General features: G+C 53.0%; 9 protein-coding genes across 9 annotated transcripts; 5 read left to right on the top strand and 4 right to left on the bottom strand.

Moving 5' to 3' along the window:
• Nucleotides 1-477: 477 nt before the first annotated feature.
• A1O3_05936 (uncharacterized protein) lies at nt 478-1,482 on the top strand (the record flags this gene model as incomplete). The annotated part of the gene is made up of 4 exons (XM_007736056.1): nt 478-527; nt 588-1,093; nt 1,144-1,180; nt 1,242-1,482. 4 exons carry the CDS (start codon nt 478-480, stop codon nt 1,480-1,482), a joined length of 834 nt encoding a protein of 277 aa, XP_007734246.1.
• A 9-nt stretch (nt 1,483-1,491) lies between these two features.
• On the bottom strand, nt 1,492-3,214 carry A1O3_05935 (uncharacterized protein; the record flags this gene model as incomplete). The annotated part of the gene is made up of 2 exons (XM_007736055.1): nt 1,492-2,331; nt 2,384-3,214. 2 exons carry the CDS (start codon nt 3,212-3,214, stop codon nt 1,492-1,494), a joined length of 1,671 nt encoding a protein of 556 aa, XP_007734245.1.
• An 855-nt stretch (nt 3,215-4,069) lies between these two features.
• A1O3_05934 (uncharacterized protein) lies at nt 4,070-5,264 on the top strand (the record flags this gene model as incomplete). Its single annotated transcript, XM_007736054.1, has 2 exons — nt 4,070-4,717; nt 4,773-5,264. 2 exons carry the CDS (start codon nt 4,070-4,072, stop codon nt 5,262-5,264), a joined length of 1,140 nt encoding a protein of 379 aa, XP_007734244.1.
• A 583-nt stretch (nt 5,265-5,847) lies between these two features.
• On the top strand, nt 5,848-7,845 carry A1O3_05933 (uncharacterized protein; the record flags this gene model as incomplete). The annotated part of the gene is made up of 1 exon (XM_007736053.1): nt 5,848-7,845. One exon carries the CDS (start codon nt 5,848-5,850, stop codon nt 7,843-7,845), a length of 1,998 nt encoding a protein of 665 aa, XP_007734243.1.
• Nucleotides 7,846-8,983: 1,138 nt separating this feature from the next.
• On the bottom strand, nt 8,984-10,929 carry A1O3_05932 (uncharacterized protein; the record flags this gene model as incomplete). The annotated part of the gene is made up of 7 exons (XM_007736052.1): nt 8,984-9,558; nt 9,655-9,814; nt 9,873-10,079; nt 10,159-10,278; nt 10,396-10,494; nt 10,611-10,812; nt 10,886-10,929. 7 exons carry the CDS (start codon nt 10,927-10,929, stop codon nt 8,984-8,986), a joined length of 1,407 nt encoding a protein of 468 aa, XP_007734242.1.
• A 929-nt stretch (nt 10,930-11,858) lies between these two features.
• A1O3_05931 (uncharacterized protein) lies at nt 11,859-12,895 on the bottom strand (the record flags this gene model as incomplete). The annotated part of the gene is made up of 4 exons (XM_007736051.1): nt 11,859-12,281; nt 12,349-12,508; nt 12,590-12,731; nt 12,805-12,895. 4 exons carry the CDS (start codon nt 12,893-12,895, stop codon nt 11,859-11,861), a joined length of 816 nt encoding a protein of 271 aa, XP_007734241.1.
• Nucleotides 12,896-13,744: 849 nt separating this feature from the next.
• Nucleotides 13,745-14,790, top strand: A1O3_05930 (uncharacterized protein; the record flags this gene model as incomplete). The annotated part of the gene is made up of 3 exons (XM_007736050.1): nt 13,745-13,800; nt 13,861-14,058; nt 14,118-14,790. The coding sequence occupies 3 exons, from the start codon at nt 13,745-13,747 to the stop codon at nt 14,788-14,790; spliced, it is 927 nt and encodes a 308-aa protein (XP_007734240.1).
• Nucleotides 14,791-15,508: 718 nt separating this feature from the next.
• A1O3_05929 (uncharacterized protein) lies at nt 15,509-17,187 on the top strand (the record flags this gene model as incomplete). The annotated part of the gene is made up of 3 exons (XM_007736049.1): nt 15,509-15,702; nt 15,753-16,604; nt 16,698-17,187. The coding sequence occupies 3 exons, from the start codon at nt 15,509-15,511 to the stop codon at nt 17,185-17,187; spliced, it is 1,536 nt and encodes a 511-aa protein (XP_007734239.1).
• A 1,232-nt stretch (nt 17,188-18,419) lies between these two features.
• On the bottom strand, nt 18,420-20,405 carry A1O3_05928 (AAT family amino acid transporter; the record flags this gene model as incomplete). Its single annotated transcript, XM_007736048.1, has 5 exons — nt 18,420-18,603; nt 18,709-19,039; nt 19,159-19,828; nt 19,902-20,090; nt 20,160-20,405. 5 exons carry the CDS (start codon nt 20,403-20,405, stop codon nt 18,420-18,422), a joined length of 1,620 nt encoding a protein of 539 aa, XP_007734238.1.
• Nucleotides 20,406-20,822: the final 417 nt, after the last annotated feature.

The following is a 20,822-nucleotide window of genomic DNA, read 5'->3' as shown; positions in this document are numbered from 1 at the left end:
ATCTTGGATTTGGCAGGTAGAGTAGGTAACTGGACAGTCGACGACACGTGAAAACTGGTGAGCCTAAGCGAGGGTCCTGGCTAAGGTCTTTTCAGTGTTCTATGTTCAAACGGACTGAGCACACCTGTTATACATGCTGTACAGCATATACCCGGTATTGGGTCTGAAGGTTCCACTAGCATCCACCCGTCAAGCCATGGCGGTTCAGGAGTGGGTTTCGGCGGCTGGCGGCTGGTGGGACTGTCATCTTGTGCACTCGACCCTTTACCGCGCCCTCTACCGCCCTTCGAACCATGAGCGAGTTGGCTGGAGTTGGGACAGTGGTTTCATCAGCCGGGCATGCCTACAAAAGCCCGTGTGGCCATCTTGATCACTTTCGACAGCATGTTATATCATCAGTAGTCTAACGTCGGACCTCGAGTGAAGCATTCGTTTCAAGAGCTTTTGTCGACATCACGCCTTTGACAAGGATCCATCATGGTCGGACGGTTGGAAGGAAAGAATGCCATTGTCACAGGTGCGGGCGGGTAAGCATAGTCCTGGCTTTTCTGTATACCACTGTGCTCAGTTGACACTCTTGGTGGTAGAGGGGTTGGCCTTGAAACCGTCATCCTGATGCTCCAGGAGGGCGCTTCAGTCTTGATGACCGACGTCAGTGCCTCGGCCCTGGAGAACGCCTTGAGCAAAGCGAAGGAAGTCGTCCCTCAGCATCCCGGCCGCGTCGAAACCCAAGTGGTGGACGTGTCAAAGGAAGCCGATGTCGAGGCTGCCGTGGATCGTATTGACTCCTGGGGTGGAGTGGACGTCATGTTCAACAATGCCGGCATCATGCATCCAAAGGATGGCGATTCGGAGGAGTGTCCTGACTCCATTTGGGATCTGACCATGAACATCAACGTCAAGGGAGTGTGGTACGGGTCGAAACACGCCGTCAGGAGCCTTCGAAAGCATGGAAAGAAGTCTGGCAGCATCATCAACACCGCAAGCATCGTCGCCCTGGTCGGTGCTGCCACCCCTCAGGTCGCGTATACCGCCAGCAAGGGCGCCGTGTTGGCACTGACTCGCGAGTTGGCCATTGTGCATGCAAGAGAGGGTGAGTAGATTGGTGTCTTGTGGTTTCAAATGGCTGAGGCGTCGGAACAGGTTATCGCTTTAACTCGTTGTGTCCTGCCCCGCTCAAGTAAGCTCACCTTTCCTGAACGCAGAAAATACAGCCTGGCGAGTTTCCTGACTGAAAACAGCACCCCAATGCTTCAATCTTTCCTCGGGGATGACAAGGCCAAGCGGTTGCGAAGGGAAATCCATTTCCCCACTGGCAGATTCGGCGAGGCCATCGAGCAGGCGCATGCGGTCATCTTCTTGGCCAGTGACGAAAGCAGCTTCGTCAACGCAACCGATTTTGTTGTCGATGGCGGGCTGACCAAGGCATATGTGACACCGGAAGGACCGCCAGCCGCGGCTCCAAAGAACCTGGGAAAGTAGGCAAACCTTTCAAGCAAATGATATCCAGATTTGGTGCTCCTGCATGATCCTGCAAATTGTCCACGGGCTGCGTTCCTTGCGAGGCCGCCGCCACATGTGCTCCACGATGTTGAGAGTTTGTTGGATATTACCGAGGCCGATTGTCAAGTGCATGGTTCTCAAACGATCTCGAACAAGACTTTGGATTCCCACGTTCTCCGTGCAAGCTGCAATCACGGCAAGAGGCCAGCAGAGACTGGTATTGATCCTGGCCGTCGCTGGCAGCTGTTCCAGGTACCCGAGTACTGTCGATAACGCCTTTTGCACCATAGATTCGTGACTGCCATTCGGCGTCGACCCCATGCCTTGCACGGCGGTAAGGAGGTAGAGTAGCGTGGCTTGCTGAAAGATCCGACCAGCCACGGAAACCTCCCGGCCAACGCCGGGAGCCGGAGTAAATTGAACGATGTCGGAATGAAGAGATGCAAAGAGTGCAAGATCATCTGCAGATGGGAAAGCTGGCTCATTGTGTCCGGTGGTGGCATCTGATATTGCTCTCTTCCCCAAGTCGAAGATCTGGGGGATAAGAAGCAACAGTCTCAGCCAGCAGCCACAAAGTTGACCAACGTAATTCGTCGCGATAAGCTGTTGGGCCTTTCGTTCTACCAGAGGATTCAGATTTGGTAGGATGTTGAATCTTGCGTCGGTGGATATCATGCTCAACGTTTGGGCATACACAAAATATTCAACAATAAATGCTTCGAGCGTATCCGGGATGGATGGCTCCCGCCGACAGATTGAATCTACCAGCAGAAGCCTGGCGGCCGCAAGGTGGTCGAAAATTGCGCCGTTGATGTCTCCCTTGGTTGTCTGGCGTGAGAGGTTAGTTGGCGAGACATCGTGAGCTGGGTTCCAAGCGTACCTCAGTAAAGCACAAAACCAGCGCTCCTACTGCTAGAATCATCTTGTTATCATCCGTGCCGCTAATATAACCCTCGACGTCCTTTCGGAAGAGTTGTAACGAGCGGCCATAGTAGGCCACAGACAGTTTGTTGATGCCCATATCCCCAGACGTCGCGCGATGAGCGGCACTTTGGGCCAAGATAAGCTGTAGGATGAGGTCACTGGAAAACGCCAACGGGATTAACTGCACCACAAACGGGTTCACATCCGTTGAGCCATTTCCCATGCTGGTGGCTGTCCGTGACAGATAGTGACTGAGAAGCTCGAAAGATTCATGGTTGTAACCAGGCAGCAGAGACATGCCACGCGTCGAGATCCCTAAACCCCACATATCTAGAGGGGCATCGACGGTTGCCAGAGGCAAACAATTGATTGAGGCGTCGCCAGCAGCGAGTGGTTCACCTTGGCTGACATGCTCCTCGTAGTTGTATGTAGAAGGGGAGCTCTGGACACTGCCTGGCAAGAACGGATCGTCATCAAAGAGTTGCTCCTGGTGCTGGGTAGAGGGGAAGATCTCCGGTGGTGGTTCTTCCCTGTCCGCCACACACTCCGGCCGGGAGTTGTCTACTAGCAAGAAATTCGGGCAGTCCTCTCTCACTCTTTCGGCCCTTGGTCGTTTGTCAGTGTCGAGGTCTTGTGGCCAGCGACATTCTAGGTCATTTCGCACACAACCAGAGCACCTGGGTTTTTCTTCATCACACTTCTTTTTCCGTCCCCGGCAGGTGAAACAACCTGTGGTTACTCTGACGCGTGGACGTAAACGTAGGCGTGGCGTGGACTTGGACGACATGGTACTTTTTGTCTTTGAGTGAGCATGCCAGAGGGAATGAGGGCCGGAAAGGGAGCAAGTGGTGGATGGCAGAGGAGGGGACGTATGTACACACCGCAACGTGAAAGGTAGCTAGGTAGCTAATAGTTAGTAAGTTACATGAGTAACGGATAAGTACAGTAATACAGTACATATGTATCTCGATAACCACGTCATAGATAAGGGTGGCGATAACGCGCCTAAGGAGTCCTGAGCCCTAAAGCCTTAAGCCTCCTTAGCCTAAAGCTAACCTAAGGCTAAAGGCCTAAGGGGGCTCCTAAGGCTCCTACTGTAAGGCTTAGAAAGCCCCTTAGCCTCCTAGTATGTAAGCCTAAGGACCTAAGGCCTAAGCCTAAGCCACCCACCACACCCTCTTCGTCCTGCGGCCTTGTCGACAGGACTGACTCGCTACGCAGTCTTCCACACTCCCTACTTTACTTTCTATTGCTGCCTTGAACCTTGTTCTCTGATCCTCGCACCTCACATGGACGACGACCGTCCCGCACAAGATGACATTGAAAGGTTCCTCCGGTCGGTCCCTGCATGTGTACGATGTCGCAAGAATCGGCGAAGGTGCGATGCCACCCTGCCGCGCTGCCACAACTGCAACAAAGCCAATGTCGCAGATTGCCTTTACTACGACCACATTCTGACCCGCGAGGTGTCACGAAGGTGTGTGTGCCCGGTCTTGCTTGCAGACAACGCCTACAGTACTAAGTACTAATAAATCCACGTGCAAGCCATCTCGTCTCGCTGGTCTCGAGACTGCGCTTGTTGAGGTCTCGCACGGAACCAACCTCGACGCCTGACACTGCACTGGGGCCGGCGCCAGATCAGATGGCTAAGACCACGTTCAATGTGCAACCCACCTTCTTCGGGCGGTCTGCTCTTATCCCGACAAGCATGGAATTGCCGGTGCTTCAGCCGCACGATCGGGAAGCTACAAATGCAGGTGGTCTGTTGCGGGAGATGCTCATGCTGTCCCCTGTGACTCCTCAATTGCACAATTTTCTTGTGGGGACGTACTCGTCGACAGTCCATAGACTATACCCGGTCCTGACTGATGATGACCTATCGCGTCTTTCCGAGCAGGCGCTGGGCTCAGCCCCCACAGCGAGTGAAGCTTTTACTCGGAACATGGTATATTCCATAGCCTGCTACTGCATCGTAGGACATGACGAAGCGAACCTATACCGTCCCCTGGCCGAAGCTTGTCATCAGGCTGCGTTGAGACAAACAGAGCACGTCACGGCAAAACTTGATGTCGCCTCGCTACGGAGCATTACACTATTGGCACTGCATAGCCTGTTTGCGCCCCATCTCGGAAACTGTACTCAGCTGATCGGTATCGCGGCCAGAATGTGCATTGACCTGTGTCTCTCAGAAAGCCGGGAACCTAGTCTTCACGGTCTGTACATTTCTGTCCTCTGTATCGAACGACAAGTTGCCTTGGCTCTGGACAGGCCCTGGGTGTTGAGTCTGAAGGTATGATGACTGGACTGGACTTGTCTTGTGCACGCTTCGGGCCTGACTCTAACAGGGGCAAGACGACGACACAGCTAATGTCGAGCCTATCGCTCTCTTATACGCTTTGCTCTCCATCCAATCTAGGGCCAAGGCCCACATCTCGACTGACAAACCCTGCGACCTACAAGTCTTGATGCAAAGTCTCACCAAAATTGCCGGCCTCATTTCAGCTTACAAGCAGGAACAGAAAATTCCCAACCTCATGTCAGCTTTGAGAGAGACGGAATTCGCTCTCCATCCCGAAACCTCGAGCAACAGAGCTTTGCTCTTGATGTTGTCGTATCAGCATCCAGGTTACTGGTTTACGTTTCTCACGCCACTTTGGATCTTTAGAGGTGTTTGCTGGATGCTCAAGTGCTCCGAAGATGCTAGGTTAGCACGGTCTTCCGAGGGGTATCGTTCATCTATCATGATGCTGGATCGAGCGAGCCAGCGGTGGTCTTTCTGCAGAGCTCTAATCCGAGCCCTCGAGGCTGAGGCTGATAAGCGTGATAAGCCGTGTTAAATTGACCTTTCCGTTTTGGGTCCCTAATCCAGCCCTCATGGCCTTATCAGCTTATCGTGACCGATAAGAGCCTACTAGTCTACTAGCACAGTACTCCACTGACCTACATGCAACAGCCAGGTTTCATGATCTTAACATGACTGTCGTTAGAATTTCCCTTTTATCTAGCTCGCGTGATGATTGTACCCTGTGATGGCCGGTCATACCTGAAGCTACAGTTCCATCGGATTGAAGGATGCCCTGGCCGGCTGTTCTTGACCTAGGGCCCGCTGCTTCTACGCTCCTCCACCGTGGTTGGAGGTGAGAGGTAGGTTCGTGAGGACAACCAAGTCAGTTCAAAGGAGCTCTCTGTCCAGAACGGTGCCTTCAAGCTGGATACAATGTCAGATCGGCAAAGTATGTCGGTCGCGCATGTGCGACGCAGGATCAACACATGTGCCTTGTGCAGGAAACGGAAACTCAAGGTCAGTCTGTTCCTTCAATTTATGTGGTTGCCGCCTCATCTTAACCCTGTCCCAAGTGCGAAGCGACCTCTTGGCCATGTAAGCGATGCAAATATGCTGGCGTCCCTTGCACGGGCGCCATGGCCGAGACGGATGACGCTGACGCGTTTGCCCATCGACGGGTACCCCGGAGTCTATCAATATGGTTGGAGGAAGAGATTTTGAAGCTCGAGAACAAGAACGAGAATGTGAAACAAGGAAACGATATGGAACAAGATGCCGATGCCATGCCGGATGCAGGGAGAGAACTGTTGGACTCCATCCCGTACGGCCGTCACCCTCACCATCACCAGCTCTCTCATGACACAGGGGAGAAGATGATCGATGTGATCAGCAGAGCCATCACCTACCCCTGGATTGGGTTTTCCAAGGAATTGTCGCTGCCCAATTTTGTCCTCTTCTCGGAAGCCACAGTGCCATCGATTGAGAAGCATCCACAGGAACATGAAGAGATGCATGGCCCATCCCCATCTTGGACCTGCCACCGGCAACTGGTCGGCGAAGATCCCTTACGAGCAATACCGAAACATGTGGGAGACTTTCTCCTGGAGAATTACATCTCGAGGACGGTTCCGTCATACCCCATCTTTCACGAGAGCTGGCTTCGAGATAGTCACGCTGCCGTCATCGGCACAGCCGGGCTGGACCATGGTCAAGTGCCAGTGGCCACCCCATACCAGGTCTACGTGATCAGTCTCGTGATGGCAACGTCTCTTTCCACCGCGGCACGGTCCAAGCAGGTCCAGGCCAACAAAATGGCATTCAGCTTGTTTCAACACGCGACGCAATACATCGGGGAGGTCTTGACCAACGATTTGGCGGGTCTACAAGCTCTGGCACTTCTCCATACGTACGCGGTGATGAATCCCGCGGCAGCCAACGTCTACTTTCTTGCCGGGTTCATGATGCAGGCTTGCATCGACCTCGGACTCCACCGTGAAGATGAGGACCCGGATGGGGCGGTGCATGATTATTTGGCGCGGGACATGAAACGTCGACTCTTCTGGTCAGCCTGGGAGATGGATGCGTCGTGTAACGCGGGCTTGTCGCGCTCTCCCACCCTGCTTCCTCACCAGATCACCACAGGGTTCCCTTCCGATCTGGCAGACAGTGCCATCCACCGAACCCATCTAGACCCAACGGGGCAACCGTCCAAGTTCATCTGCGGCAAGGTGCGGACGTTTCGACTGATCGAATGTGAGATCATCTCCACTCTTTTCCATGGCCAGCCTCTGGCGGAAAGCTTTGCGACTCTGGCTGAGTGGATGGCCGATGTGGAAGACCGGATTCATGCTTGGAGAAGCCAGATCCACGCGTCCAGTGCCGCCAACCAAGACTCGTCTCTTTCGGCACAATGGATGGAGATGTCGTTGTTTGCCGACATAGCGGATCCCTTGATCATCGTCACTCTCTACAGGCCATGCCCCAAAGTCAAGTATCCCACCGTGACCAACCTCATCAAGGCCTTCAAAGCGGCCATCAAGGTCGGCGAGGGCTACTCGCAACAGGCACAAATGGACTTTGGAAGCCCCAAGTACACCTTCCAGCCGTGTTACCACGTCTTCTCGTCGGCCATTGTATTTCTGCACACCATCCGCCAGTGCGAGTCTGTCCTAGCATCTCTATTCACGCTGGACGACATGACCGAATTCATGCTGACCTTCTCTCGGTTTTTCTCTCTGATTGCCGAGAGATGGCCAGCGGCGTTGAAATGTCTACACGAATACCATCGCCTCTTGGAGCCGGTGAAGGAGCGTTATACGGCTTTTGTTCTCCATCTTCAAAGCAACAGCAACAGTAACGCCAACACCAACAGCAACAACAACCTACGGTCGGCGACAGGCACGCTCGACACCAACATCAACACCAACACCAACACTACTATTTTCGACACCAGCACCAACTCAGCCATCTTCGACTTCACCCCAGGATACTCGCCGAACGAGTCAACGGCCTACGTCAACTCTCTGTTTGAATCCATGGAAAACGCCAATTCCACCGATTTTCTTGACATGAGGGATATTGTTGACTTTGACTGGACCGAAGATTTTGATTTTGAATTCGACGTTGATTCCTGATTTGGATTCGGGATTCGAATCGGGATTCGATATTCAGGATTTCGGATTCGGGATTTCTAATGTGGGATTCATGATTTCTGATTCAGGTTCATGCAAATCAAATACATGCATACAAACTAGACGTCTGACCCTGATCTTTCTCCTTTCTCCTATATACAGAACAGAACAGAACAGAACAGTACAGTGCCTAGGTAATTGTACTTCCTCTCCAGCTGGACTTGGGTAGATAAGCCACCGAACGGCGTTATATACCTAAAGGTACCTACCTAGCCAGGTACTCGAGCAAAAGGATAGATTTACCAGCTAGGTACTTACGTGAGCAAAAGAATAAATTTACCAGCCACGACTGTAGCTCGCGGATTACGTCGTGTAGTGTGGTGTTACTGTATCTACTATAAGACTTTTCTTAGGCCTGTCGTTCGTTCGTTCGTTCGTTCGTTGTAATTGTGGCATCTTGTCACCCAGCTATATCACTATATCGCTATATCACTATATCACCTATATAACCTATGTGACCTGTATGACCTATGTCAGCTATGACCTATATCGTCTATATCACCTTTCAACACTAGTAGTGGTAGTGATATGATACTGTTATGCTCCTCCTATGCTACCGCTATGCTCCTGTTTCTGCTATTTCCTGCTATCTCCTCCTATGCTCCCGCTGCTGCTGCTGCTACCGCCCCAGAAATGCGTCTGATCGATCTTGGAATAGCACTATATCCAATATCCAACATCCAACTACCTGGTTCTAGTTCTAGTTCCTGTTCCAGTTACTCTATAACGAAATCATTGGGTTGGCAAAAAAAAAAAAAAAAAAAAGCCAAAACATAATAAACAAGAAACAAGAAACAGCAAACAGTGAATAATACACAATAAACAATAAATGACCAGGTCGAGGGTGAATCATCCCCATCTCCAAGATTGCTTGCTCTTCTAGGATATTCTCAACATCTCACATAACATAGCAACAAAACGAGACCACCGTGGCTGCTTCTATCCTCTGGTATATATAATCCGCAACGAGAGAAGTAGAAACCGTGCTCCAAGATAAAGACACTCTCCACCACTCGCTCATGTCTGTCAAGGGTGTATTGGGTATAGTTACTCAAGACATATTGTTGTCAAGGCGTTGTTCTCAAGGTCCAACTTCAACGGATTTCTTGCTTTTGCTCTCAAACCCAATCTCAATCTTGTCGGCCGGGTCAACACCCTCGGTTGCTTCCAGCCGGTGCTGGTGCTCGAGTTTGACGTGCTCTGGAATGGTGACCTCCTCCTCTTGGAAGTATTTGGACTCTCCGATGTGAAACACGGCCAGATAGCCCATAAGTAAGAGACCGACGGCGTAGAAGGCCAGGATGAGGCCGGCTTCGATGACGTATTTGGTCTTGCGACTGTCCACGGCGAATGAGACGGCCTCACCCACGGCCAGGAAGGCTCGGAAGATGCCCGCATTGTTGGCCGCCTTGCGAGGGTTGTTGGTGAAGCATCCTAAAAAGTACATGATGACGTACTGGAAGAGCGCCGAGGCGCACCAGTTCAGCATGAACAAGATGAAGACCGGGGCAAATCGGCCCTCGTCCCAGTCGGTCGGATCAGTGGGAGGCCGGTGCCGGTCGTAATGTCGCACGCGGATGACTTCCCAGATCCAGGCAGCCATCAGAGGTACTCCAACCACGGTCAGACCGGCCAGAGCCCGGGTTCGTCGGCTGACTATTAGTGGATAGAGATTCCGTGTCAGTACTGTACGTTTGCTTTCGTTCTTGATCGGTCGAGGAAGAGACAAACTCCAGGGAGAGACAAACTCACACTTCTGGTAGTCGAGCAGCCAACGAAGACCCCAGGCAAGGAAGACTTGGAGAGTGACGGCGCAGAATGACAGGAGACTTCGTGCCCGTAAGCTGTTCAGATAGACATTGACCGAGCCGCCGTAGACAAGGTAGCTCTGAGAAGGAAGGAATGCGGGAAGCTACAGCAGATGGTGATGGTTAGCCGGAATCCCCGAATCAGCGCCATCGCCATCCTACCATGATCCAGAGTTTCCAGTCCTTGAGAGCCTCGAAATTGCCGACAAGCTCTTGCATCAATGTACGGGGTTTAAGGTCGGCAATGTTGGTGCCGTCTTTTCGAATCACCTTGCCCGGGGGTTGAAGGGTGAAGGCCAATACTGCCGCCACGATATCCATCGCGATGAAAACGGCGTACACCACCACTGGCACGCCGGCGCTGGTAGCCTGCAACAGAGGGTGAGGGTTAGGGTTAGCAGTTCCTGACATCAGCAGGGGTCGGGGTCGGGGTCGTGGAGCAATTTACCTTGTTGCGATTGATGATCAAAGGAATGAATCCACCGATGATAGAGCCGACGGCTTGGAGATTGAGTGAGACGGCCACGAAGCTACCACGCTCATTCTCTTCGGAATAAGACATGGAGATCTAACCCTGCGTGACATAGACGAGGCCGGCAGAGATCCAGGAGGCGGTCAGTACATGACTTATGCTATGAGGAGAAGGAGGAGGAGGAGGAGGAGGAGGAGGAGAAGGAGAACATACACCAAGACACGCGGCTGCAAAAATGGGGAACGCTGCTACTGCATATTGATCAAAATGCCACAGACTGCCGATGTAGAGAGTGTAGCCAACGGTGCCCAACTGCATACATTGATTGTCAGCCTTGGTCTGGGTCCTGGAGTCTGGAGTCTCGAGTCTGGAGTGAGGATTCCCATTCCCATTCCCATTGCCCAGGTGAGGAGCCTCGCGAGACTTACACAGGCAGTGATGGCAGGACCGAGTTTGTTCAGGACGGTGCCCCCAAAAAAGGCCGACACCGCATAACAGGCACAAAGAACGGAGTTGGCGGTGTTGATGGTGGATGCTGAGTCTGGCTTGCCACCCGCGGCCCCGAGTAGATTCAGCGCCACATAGAGCCCTCCTGTGAGACCAATCTCTATGCCGATGATGAAGTTTTGGCTGAGTTTGTAGATGATAAATCAGCAAGCAGCTCTATGCGTATCAACAGGAACAAAGGGCTTGGAGGACCCACGTGTAGGGGTTGCGAAGAAGGTGCTTGATCTTCTGGAGCGACATGATAGACAGACCCTATAGGTTCTGGTGTTTGTCTCCTGCTTGTTTCCGTGCTGGGCTAGGGTCTAGGACGACCAAGAAGAAAGATCCAACGCAAGGAAACGCAGTCCTTTATACATCGGTGCCAGAGCGACAGCGTGACAGCGTGATAGCGCGACAGCCGGAGTCCTAGGGCTAAAGAGGCTGGAGACTACATGTAGGCCTTGAGAAAAGACCAACTCCCAGCTTCGTCAGGTCAGGATCTTGCTGGCATGGTGATGGTGTGGAGGACTGGAGACCCGAGGCTTAGGCCCCTTAGCCTCATCTCAGGACAAGGGGGTTTGCTGCGCTCAAAGCCGAGCAGTGCCTAAAGCCGAGCCTACAATTTCCAAAGTACGGATACAGAGTACGGATACAGAGTACGGATACAGAGTACGGATACAGAGTACGGATACAGAGTTCTGTACATGTCCCCTGCCATTTCCCGGGGGGAGGTGGAGGTGCGAGGTGCGAGGTCTATCGCTGTCCAATGGGCGCCGGTGCCGCGATCCTGAACCCACCGGTCGTTTCCTTATCTACCTGGTATATATACGTCGAGTCTTGGTCGGTAATAGTACTGTAATACTCATACACCTTATCCGTATCAGTACCTACCTAGGTACTTAGAAGGTAGATCTTATACACCCTTCTCCCATTGATATCAGCGAAGATGAGCTGGCTGGTGGAAGTCGCTTCAGATCAGATCTTGCCTTATCTGTGGCTCTTAGCGTAGAGATATATCCATGTCCAACGTGGAAGATGGCCAAGGTTAGCCAGAGACAGAGACAGCTTGGATAGATCAGGATCAGGCATCGATGAACAAGACAAAGTCACTACTGCTACTGGCACAAGTGATCAGTGGTCCGATCATCCATGACCCGTGCTCGTAGCCTGATTGATAGTTCTCTCCAACATTAGCCAGCCAGCACGCCGCCATCTACCGCAATGTCTTCCCCAGTAATGTAGGAACTTGCCTCAGTCAGCAAGAACGCCACGATGCTCTTGAGCTCAGATCGATCCGCGAATCTCTTGACAGGGATCTTCTGCACGTACGACTCCAACAACGCCACGTTCTTCTGCGGATATCCCGGCGTCACGTTGGTGAGGAAAAACCCCGGGCTGATGCTATTTACCCTGATGCCGTGTTCGGCCATTTCCACCGCCAACGACTTGGTAAATCCTAGGATAGCCCCTTTGGTGGCGCAGTAGACGGCATTCTTCTGCTGTGGAATTCCGGCGTGGCCACCGATGGAGGAGATGGTGACAATCGACCCGCCATTGCCCTGTTGGAGCATTTGTTTCACCGCCAGCTGCGTGCAGAGAATCGTTCCCGTGAGCTAGTCGAGTCGTGGTCAGTATTGATTGATGTAGATGCAGACTCCACCACCAGGAGGTTTGACCTACATTGATGGAGATCACCCTGTCAATGGTCCTCTTGTCATGCTCAAGGAATGGGCCCCCCGTCCCGACCCCGGCTGCAGTCACGAGGCAGTCTATGCTTCCGAAATCGCTCAACAGCTTGGTGAATGTGGCGTCTAAAGCCTCGGGATCGCTCACATCGACACTGTCACAACCCAGGCAATATATGTTAGTTCGTCCGTGCTGTGACTACTCGCCAGCGCTATCATTTCAACTCAAAGCGTACCGGTAGTATTGGACTTTGACTCCTGTTCCTCGCTCCAGCTCGGCGACTTCGGCAGTCTGCTCTAACAGATCCAACACGGCAATGTTGGCGCCTAACTCCGCGCAGCCTCGGGCAATGGCCAGTCCAAGACCTCGTGCACCACCTAAAAACCCGCCGTATTAAGTAAAGTGTGCAAGGAGAAGGGCAGACGGCAGGGAGAGGATCTTGTTTCCTACCTGTGATGACTGCTGTCTTGCCCTTCAGTGTGATCAGATCGTGGACACTTCGTGTGCGATACGCATCGGTCTCGGCTACGAAACGCTCCATTTCGGCCTATACTGTACGTGCAATGTTTGCTCTGATAGGATAGATAATTCCGGCAAGGCTCGAATACATGTAATGAGAAGCGTTTGGGTGTATACTGATGTTGAAGGATGGTGCAGGGTTTTGACAGAAACTGCCTGGTAAGGTAAGTGACTATGAGGGTTCTGTTCTGTTCTGTTCATGCGCTGAAAGCCGGGCAGTGGGGAATCCTGTATCGGTACAGAGACTATGTACCGTATCAGCATTCAACAAAATGGAGTCGCTTCAAGCTCAACACCCAACCAGGCGGCACGGCACAGAACTCCACCAGATGGGACTGAGCGACAATCGTGTCTTGGCGTGCTAAGTCACCTTGATACCTCGTATCTGATATCTGGATAGCTGATAGCTGATAGCTGATATCGACTTTGCTAGGGATAGGTCAAATGATATGTCCCGTTGTGGAGAGTCTGCTAGCCAGGAGGGCTGCGATCGCGTGTGGAGAATGCGCACTCGCGAGTCCATCCCGATTGTTTCGACCGACTGTCGGCTATTCGCGCAACGTCAACAGTCAACAGTCAACACAGTAGTCAGGTTCGCAGTCTGTCTATCGACACATCCTTGTATGATTTTCAGTTGAGGAATAGGAGGCCCAGGCCCACTGGAATGATCCCGGTGGTCCCTGGTCCCTGGCACTGACCAAGACCGGCGTATGCAGTCATTCACCTACCACAAATCCAGCCTTCAGAAAATCTTCGCCCCTGGTACACTTTGAAATATCGTAGAACAACCACATCGATAATAGCACTGTTGATTTGGTGGTGAATTGGTGGAATGGGTTTTCCTTTTTCGAAAATTCGGCTGTCTTCCATCATGCCAAAAAGGGTGCTGTGTGGTTACGGGGTGGACCTTGACGCTGTCAGCTCATGGTAGGCAAACTGACATGTTCTGTTGGCTCTGAGGTGTACGAAAACCCTGACTCTAAGCAGGATCAATGCCGCAGGCTTGGGACAGAGGAGCAACCCGACGGACGTCTCGCGAGGGTTGTTTGGAGCAACCGTGGGACTGGACCGGGTCTTGAAGCTTTTCAACCGGTACAACATCAAGGCGACCTTTTTCATCCCGGCGCATACGCTTGAATCCTTTCCAGAGCAGGTGGCCAAAGTTCGAGACGCCGGTCATGAGATGTAAGAGGCATGAATGATGAACCAACCAGCACGACTGAACTGATTCAAGGTGTCGTTAGTGGTCTCCACGGCTACACACACGAATATGTCGGGGATCTGTCCGAAGAGCAAGAGCGCGACGTCCTCGAGAAGAGTATCAGCGTGACCAAAGCCTTGACCGGGAAGCATCCTCGTGGCTGGACGGGTCCTGCATGGTCGACATCGCCTCGAACCGTGGCACTATTAGAGCAGTACGGTCTCCTCTACGACCATTCTTTCATGCACCATGACTGCCAGGCGTATTTTCTCCCATATCATCCTTCTTATGTCGAGACCGATCTAAATCTCAAGGCCACGGAGTGGATGAAGCCGATGTCGAGGATAAGGACTTCCAAAGTGGTCGAGATCCCGGCAAACTGGCATCTGGACGACTGGCCCCCGTTGAACATCGGCCAAGGCGTCGGCAACGGATTCGTCGACATCGACGTCGTTTTCAAACTCTGGAAAGCGCAGTTCGACTTTTACTATCGAGAATATGACGAATTCATCTTCCCCATTACCATGCATCCTCAGGTTTCAGGCAAGGCCCAGGTCCAACTGCTGCAGGAACGATTGATCGAGTATATCAACTCGCACGAGGGAGTGCAATGGGTGCCGCTAGAGGTCATGGCTCGCGAGTTCGCTACGGGTGGCTTGGGCGGCCATACGGTTTCCGGGGGGGTGCAGTTGGATTCCACAGAAGCAGATGCATGAAATGGTGTCAGACTCCGACTTCTTCGGCCATATATACCCCTACCCCAGGTTGAGCTGTTGGGACTGGAAAACAGCAAAGTCGACCAAGTACCAAGTTAAGTCACGGGAAGCAACCAGCAACGCAAGTCAGAAGCTAGGTAGCTAGGTAGCTAGGTATCTACATGACGGCCCATGTATCCGTACAGGGAGGCAGCAGGGAAGCGGAGGGTGAAGGGCGGCGTCACTATCGCCCACAAACGGTAAGCTCAGGGCGCATTAGCACATTAGCACACCCTTGGCCCAATCTAGACTAGGTAGGTACGGACAGTGTGGTATATCCCACTATATTAGCTTTCACAAGCCTTATCACAGTGGCTACAGTATACTACTATCTTAGATAGGCAAAATCAGTCGGACTATTCGGGATATCCTCTTCGTCCAACCCACCCAAAAGATCAATCCCCGATCCTGTATCGTGCTTATCGTTGAATCAATGATTGTGGCCTCCATTTTCGAGATCGAGCTCAAGTCACAAACACCAGCATGGATGCTGGATGCTGGATGCCGGATGCTGGAGATGTCTGATAAAGCATATAAAAACCACCTGTGGGTGGCCACCGTCGTGAGGGTCCTCTCGTCGGACATTCAATTGTGAAAAGTCGAAGTCGAGAACATCCAACAGCTGCCTAACGAACCACGCATCCGACAAAGCGTCAACAACAAGGATTGTCCTGCAGCCATGTCGACCGAGCCACGGGTAGACAGCGACGGTGAACAGTTGGACGGAAAGCGGCCTCTGACAGGACACGAGGTCATACAACTCCACACATTGACCGGAGAGGAGCTGGTCATTGAGAAGAGGCTGAAACGGCGCCTGGACCTCCTGATCATGCCCTTGGTCATCCTGATCTTCTTGATGAACTATATCGACAGGTAAGCTGGCCCAACAGTCGAGACTTGGATGGCGACTCACGCAGTGCCAGGAACAACTACGCATCGGCACGCTTGCAAGGGTTGGAACATGACCTCAATCTGAAAGGCAGTCAATACCAGACGGCGCTCTCGATCTTCTACGTCAGCTATATCCTGGCCCAGATTCCGGCCAATCTGATCCTGAACTACGTCGGCCGCCCGTCACTTCACCTCGGCTTCTTCGTCACTGCCTGGGGTCTGGTCTCTGCACTCACGTCACAAGTGAGCAGCTATGGAAGCATGGTGGCGTGCCGTTTCATCCTCGGCATGGTCGAGGCCCCGTTTGTCCCGGGCGTGCTGTTCTACCTCTCCAAATGGTATACGCGCCGAGAGCTAAACCTCCGCATGGCCATTTTCTACTCGGGATCCCTCATCTCCGGCGCGTTTGGCAACCTCATCGCAGCCGGGATCCTGAGCGGGCTGGCCGGGGCCCGCGGCCTGTCCTCGTGGCAGTGGTTGTATCTCCTGGAAGGGGTCATCACCATGGCCGTCGGCATCATCGTCTGTTTCGTGCTGCCCGACTTCCCCCAGAGCTGGCGGCTGCTCTCCGACGACGAAAAGGCAGTGGCACATCGACGTCTTGCCCTGGACGCGGCCGAGGCCGACTCGGACGAAGCCGGCAGCATGTCCCAACTCAAAGGTCTCCAGCTCGCCCTCAGTGACTTCAAGACATACATCCTAGCCGGCGCCCACGTCTGCATGATCGGCGCCATTTCCTTCCAAAACTTCTTCCCCACCCTGATAGGCACGCTCGGATACAGCCACGTCGTCACCCTGTTACTGGCGGCACCGCCTTACGTCTTCATCACCGTGTATAGTTACGGACACGGCTATCTTGCAGACCGCCTGAACATGCGCTTCTGGTCAGTTATTTGTCAATAGAATGGCAATCGGTGATCTCACCACCGCCACACAAAGGGGTCGAGCTGAGCTGACAGATGATTCTGGATATGCAGGTTCTACATCTATCCGATCCCCATCACCATTGTCGGCTTCATCTTATTCATGACGGTCGATTCATTCGGACCCAAGTACTTTTCCTTCTTCCTCGTTGTCTTCGCCTTCGCCATGTACGGCACCCTTTACAGCTGGATCGCGTCTTCCATCCCTCGGCCTCCGGCCAAACGAGCGGCCGCGATCGCTCTGATCAACGCTGCCGGCAACTCTTCCTCGATCTGGACCTCATATCTGTACGACGCGAACGAAGCTCCGTACTATCGAACCGCATTCGGCACCTGTATCGGCCTACAAATTGGCGCCGCGGCCTGTGGGTTCGCATTGCGCTGGGCACTGACTCGCGAGAACAGAAGGCTGGAAAGACTGGACAATGTGGATGTGGAGTTGAGCGAGCGCGACCTCGTCAGGCTGCGCTTGACCGCCGAGCAAGAAGGTATCGATCTGGACACTGCACGGGCATTACAGAAGAACTATAGGTATCTGGTTTAGACAACCAACAAGCTCAGGATGACGACGAGACAATACACTAGTTGGGATATGGGACGACGAGACGACAAACTAGCTGGGATGTGGGACAACGACGGACAAACCGGGATGTGAGGTAGGACCACACGTTGCTCTATGTCACTGTCACAGGTGGAGCTCGCCTCGTCTCGTCTCGTATGCTTACTTACTATATATGTGGCGACGGAGTATTACTCTAGACATGTGGAGCTCAAGCCGAAAAGCAAGGCCGGCGAAATTCAATTTCTCAGAGAGTGAGAGCGAGGGCGTGGGCGTGGGTCGGAAAGAATATCCGCAAGGGTGGAAGGAGGAGGAGGAGGAGGAGGAGGAGGATTGCCAATGGTGGGATATGTGAGGAAGAAAAGACAAAAGCCACCAATCAACTTACCATCAGCATTGTGCGGGAGGGACCCTCGGACTCGAAGCGTTGCTGAACCTGGGTAACGATGAATGGCACGGTGTGAAAGCATCATGTGGGACCCTAGCCGTTTACCCCTTAAAAGCATCATATAGGACTCTGGCCCTTTCGCTTGAAAACATCATATGGCCTTAGCCCCTTTACCTCTTTAAGCATTATATAAATACAGTACAGTATACCCCATCTATTCTGCGTGTTTATTGTATAGGTATTGTGTAAGACTAAATCAGGTCCTAAGAACCTATGATTTCACCGATCTGGTCCGGTCCGGTCCGGTGGAGAAACCACGTCCGTCGGCTTATTGACGGATTTCCCGTCAAGTCGAAGTCGAAGTCGGGGCTAAGGCTGGTAGGGTGCTGGTATTTCTATTCCCGACTATAGGTACATATATAGACATAGAGAGGGGAAGGGAAGGTACAGACACAGACACAGACACAGAGAAGAGAAGGGAAGGCACAGACACAGACGTAGAGAAAAGAAAAGAAAGGAAGGAAAATGTCTAATATTGAATTGAGATTCTTCTCCAGATTTGGTCTACAGTATCGTAGCAAATTGAAAGATAAAAGGGCCTAGGGACAGCGATAACTGACATATAATATACAACCTATGGATTGGATGGAAATTGAAATTGAAATTGAATGCGGATATGGGATTGGGTTACTATAGATAGAATATAGTAGGCGTCGCAAGGCCCAGAAGGGAATGCTCGTTTGTTTGACTGAACCCCCTTACCCTCAGCCTCACGTTTTCGGCACAGTGTCCAGTAAACCCCCTCAGCTTCACGTACAGTATACAGTATTCAGCCGATCTTGCTCGCCATCCTACGCAACAGATCTGGCAGCTTCTTCGGGCGTGGCCGGGGTTGGGCACCATTAACCACATGGTCCAGGTCCACACGGCCGGTGACCAAGTCGATCTCGTCGATTGGCACGATTTTGCTCTTGGTCACCACTTTCCAGCCAGTATACAGAAGAGCAAAAATTCTGGACAAGAGTCAGTTCTCTGACACCTGCACCTGCACCTGCACCCGCGTTCGATTTGACAACAATGTACGGAGTATTCGGAGAGAAAGGAAAAGGGAAACTTACGGTAGACCAATATACGCGGACACAAAATTCCGCGCATTCCAATTGCCGTGGGTGAAGACGGGAAAGCCGTTGAAGAGTAGCACGACGGCGAAAAATCCTGCTCCGCCCCAGGCAGTGTAGGGCTGGCCCCGTGCCCTGAAAGGCAGGGTGGCGCGGTCGACCCCGGCGTGGATCAATGCTTTTCGAAACCGGGTATAAGCCAGGCAGATGGAGAGCCACGTGAGCAGGTACGCAATGGTCACCAGGCTGGAGAACCAGTGGAAGACGTTGGCGCCGCCGCTGGAGACGGTCATGTATGTGAGAAGACCGATGACACCGGTTATTCCAACACCTGGGACAGTTCAGTATATCGCCATGATATCGCCATGCACAGAGAGAAACAAGGGCAAGGGTAGGCACAGGGACAGAAATAAATAACGAGTGGAACCGGCTTGGCGGTGGACCACGTACAGTAGATGGGAACGCCTCTCTTGGTACAGGTGAGCAGGAATCTTGGAGCTTGGCCTTGCTGGGCCAGAGCATACAGGTAGCGAGAGCCCGTATACAGATTGGCATTGGCGGACGAGGCGGCCGATGTCACCAGCACGGCGTTCAGGATATGCGGCAAGACGGGAATGCCGGCGTTGTTGATGGCGATCAGCCAGGGCGAGCTGGCCACCCCGCTACCGTACAGCAAATGGTCGTTGGTGGAGGGCACGAGGACTCCTACGCCCAAGGAGCCCAGCACGTAGAAGAAGAGAAGCCGCCAGAAGACGCGACGGATGGCCTTGGGGATGTTGCGCGCGGGATCTTTGGTTTCGCCCGCGGCAACCGCCACTTGCTCGACGCCGCCAAACGCGAAGGCGGCATTGATCAGGGTGTTGAACAAGCCCAGAAACCGCCCGGTCGACCCGGTGCCGATGTAGGTGTTCATCGCACCAGGGTGCTTCCAGTATCGAAACCCCAGGCGATCGTGGGACGGGCCACCGCCCAGGTCGATGACGAAGGCCAGAATGAGCAGGCCGAGGATGGTGATGATTTTGATCCCGGCGAAAAAGAACTCGGCCTCGCCGTAGATGGCGACGGCGATGACATTGAGAAAGACCACGATGGCCAATATGATGGTGATCCACGCCGCAGGCTGTGTGCTCGTCCACGTCAGCCATCACTCATCACTCCTTCCCTGCACACTCCCGGGGCATCGCGGGACTCACGTTGATGTCAGTCCAATACTGGATCAGAACCACGGCCGCTGACGTCTCGGCGCAGATGGCGATCGCACAGTTGTACCACTGATTCCACCCGATGGCGAAGCCCAGGGCCGGGTCCACGAAGCGAGAGCCGAGCTGCGCAATCATGCCCGGCAAGGGGAACAGGGAAGTCATCTCGCCGAGGCTTTGCATCTGCCGCGAGAGTAGAGATGTCAGTGTGCATGTCCAACCCCAAAGCGTGCAGCCTCAGCCTATACTCACCATGGCCCAGATCGCCACGCTCGTAAAGAGGTATCCCAGAAACAGCGACAACGGACCGGACGTTGCAAGGGCACTGCCAATGCCCAGGAACAGGCCCGTGCCGATAGTGCCGCCCAAGGCAATGAATTGAACATGTCGTTCCTTCAAGCCCCGTTGCAGTTCTCCATAGGGGTCTGCAACGTAGGTGGTCTGGCCTTGAACGACGGTGGCCTCGATGTCCTTTTCGGTCGCTTCCTTGACGTCCATGGCGTGATACGTTGGATTGGGTTCGATTCTGGAGGGCAGCACCCGTTAAGTGGTAGACACGGTGGCTCTCATATATGCTGCTGATGCTGACGATGCTGGCATCCCGGGCTGGTGTGAGATCTATCTTTGCCCGAGGCCATTTCCCGAGAGAGATAAGAACGACAGGGGACAGACTCCTGTAGCAAACGTGAGCGTAGACCCATCTAGACGAGATCGAAAGGCCTGGATGTGATGAGGGCGAGTCCAGAGGCCAACCGTGAGGGCTTGGGCCCCATTTCGTGTCTAATCAGCTTGACAAATGCCTTGCTTGATAACAGATCCAATCGTGAACGGTGTCGATACGTGAAACTCGATAAGATCGGGATATTGTCCATTATTACCATCGTGGTGTCGGACAATTGATAAGCCCATCCACTG

This window comes from Capronia epimyces, assembly GCF_000585565.1.
Source record: "Capronia epimyces CBS 606.96 chromosome Unknown aczIQ-supercont1.4, whole genome shotgun sequence".
In the NCBI taxonomy this organism is placed as follows: Eukaryota; Fungi; Ascomycota; class Eurotiomycetes; order Chaetothyriales; family Herpotrichiellaceae; genus Capronia; species Capronia epimyces.
Note: the sequence above shows the minus strand (reverse complement) of the source record. Positions and strands in the feature narration are given on the sequence as shown.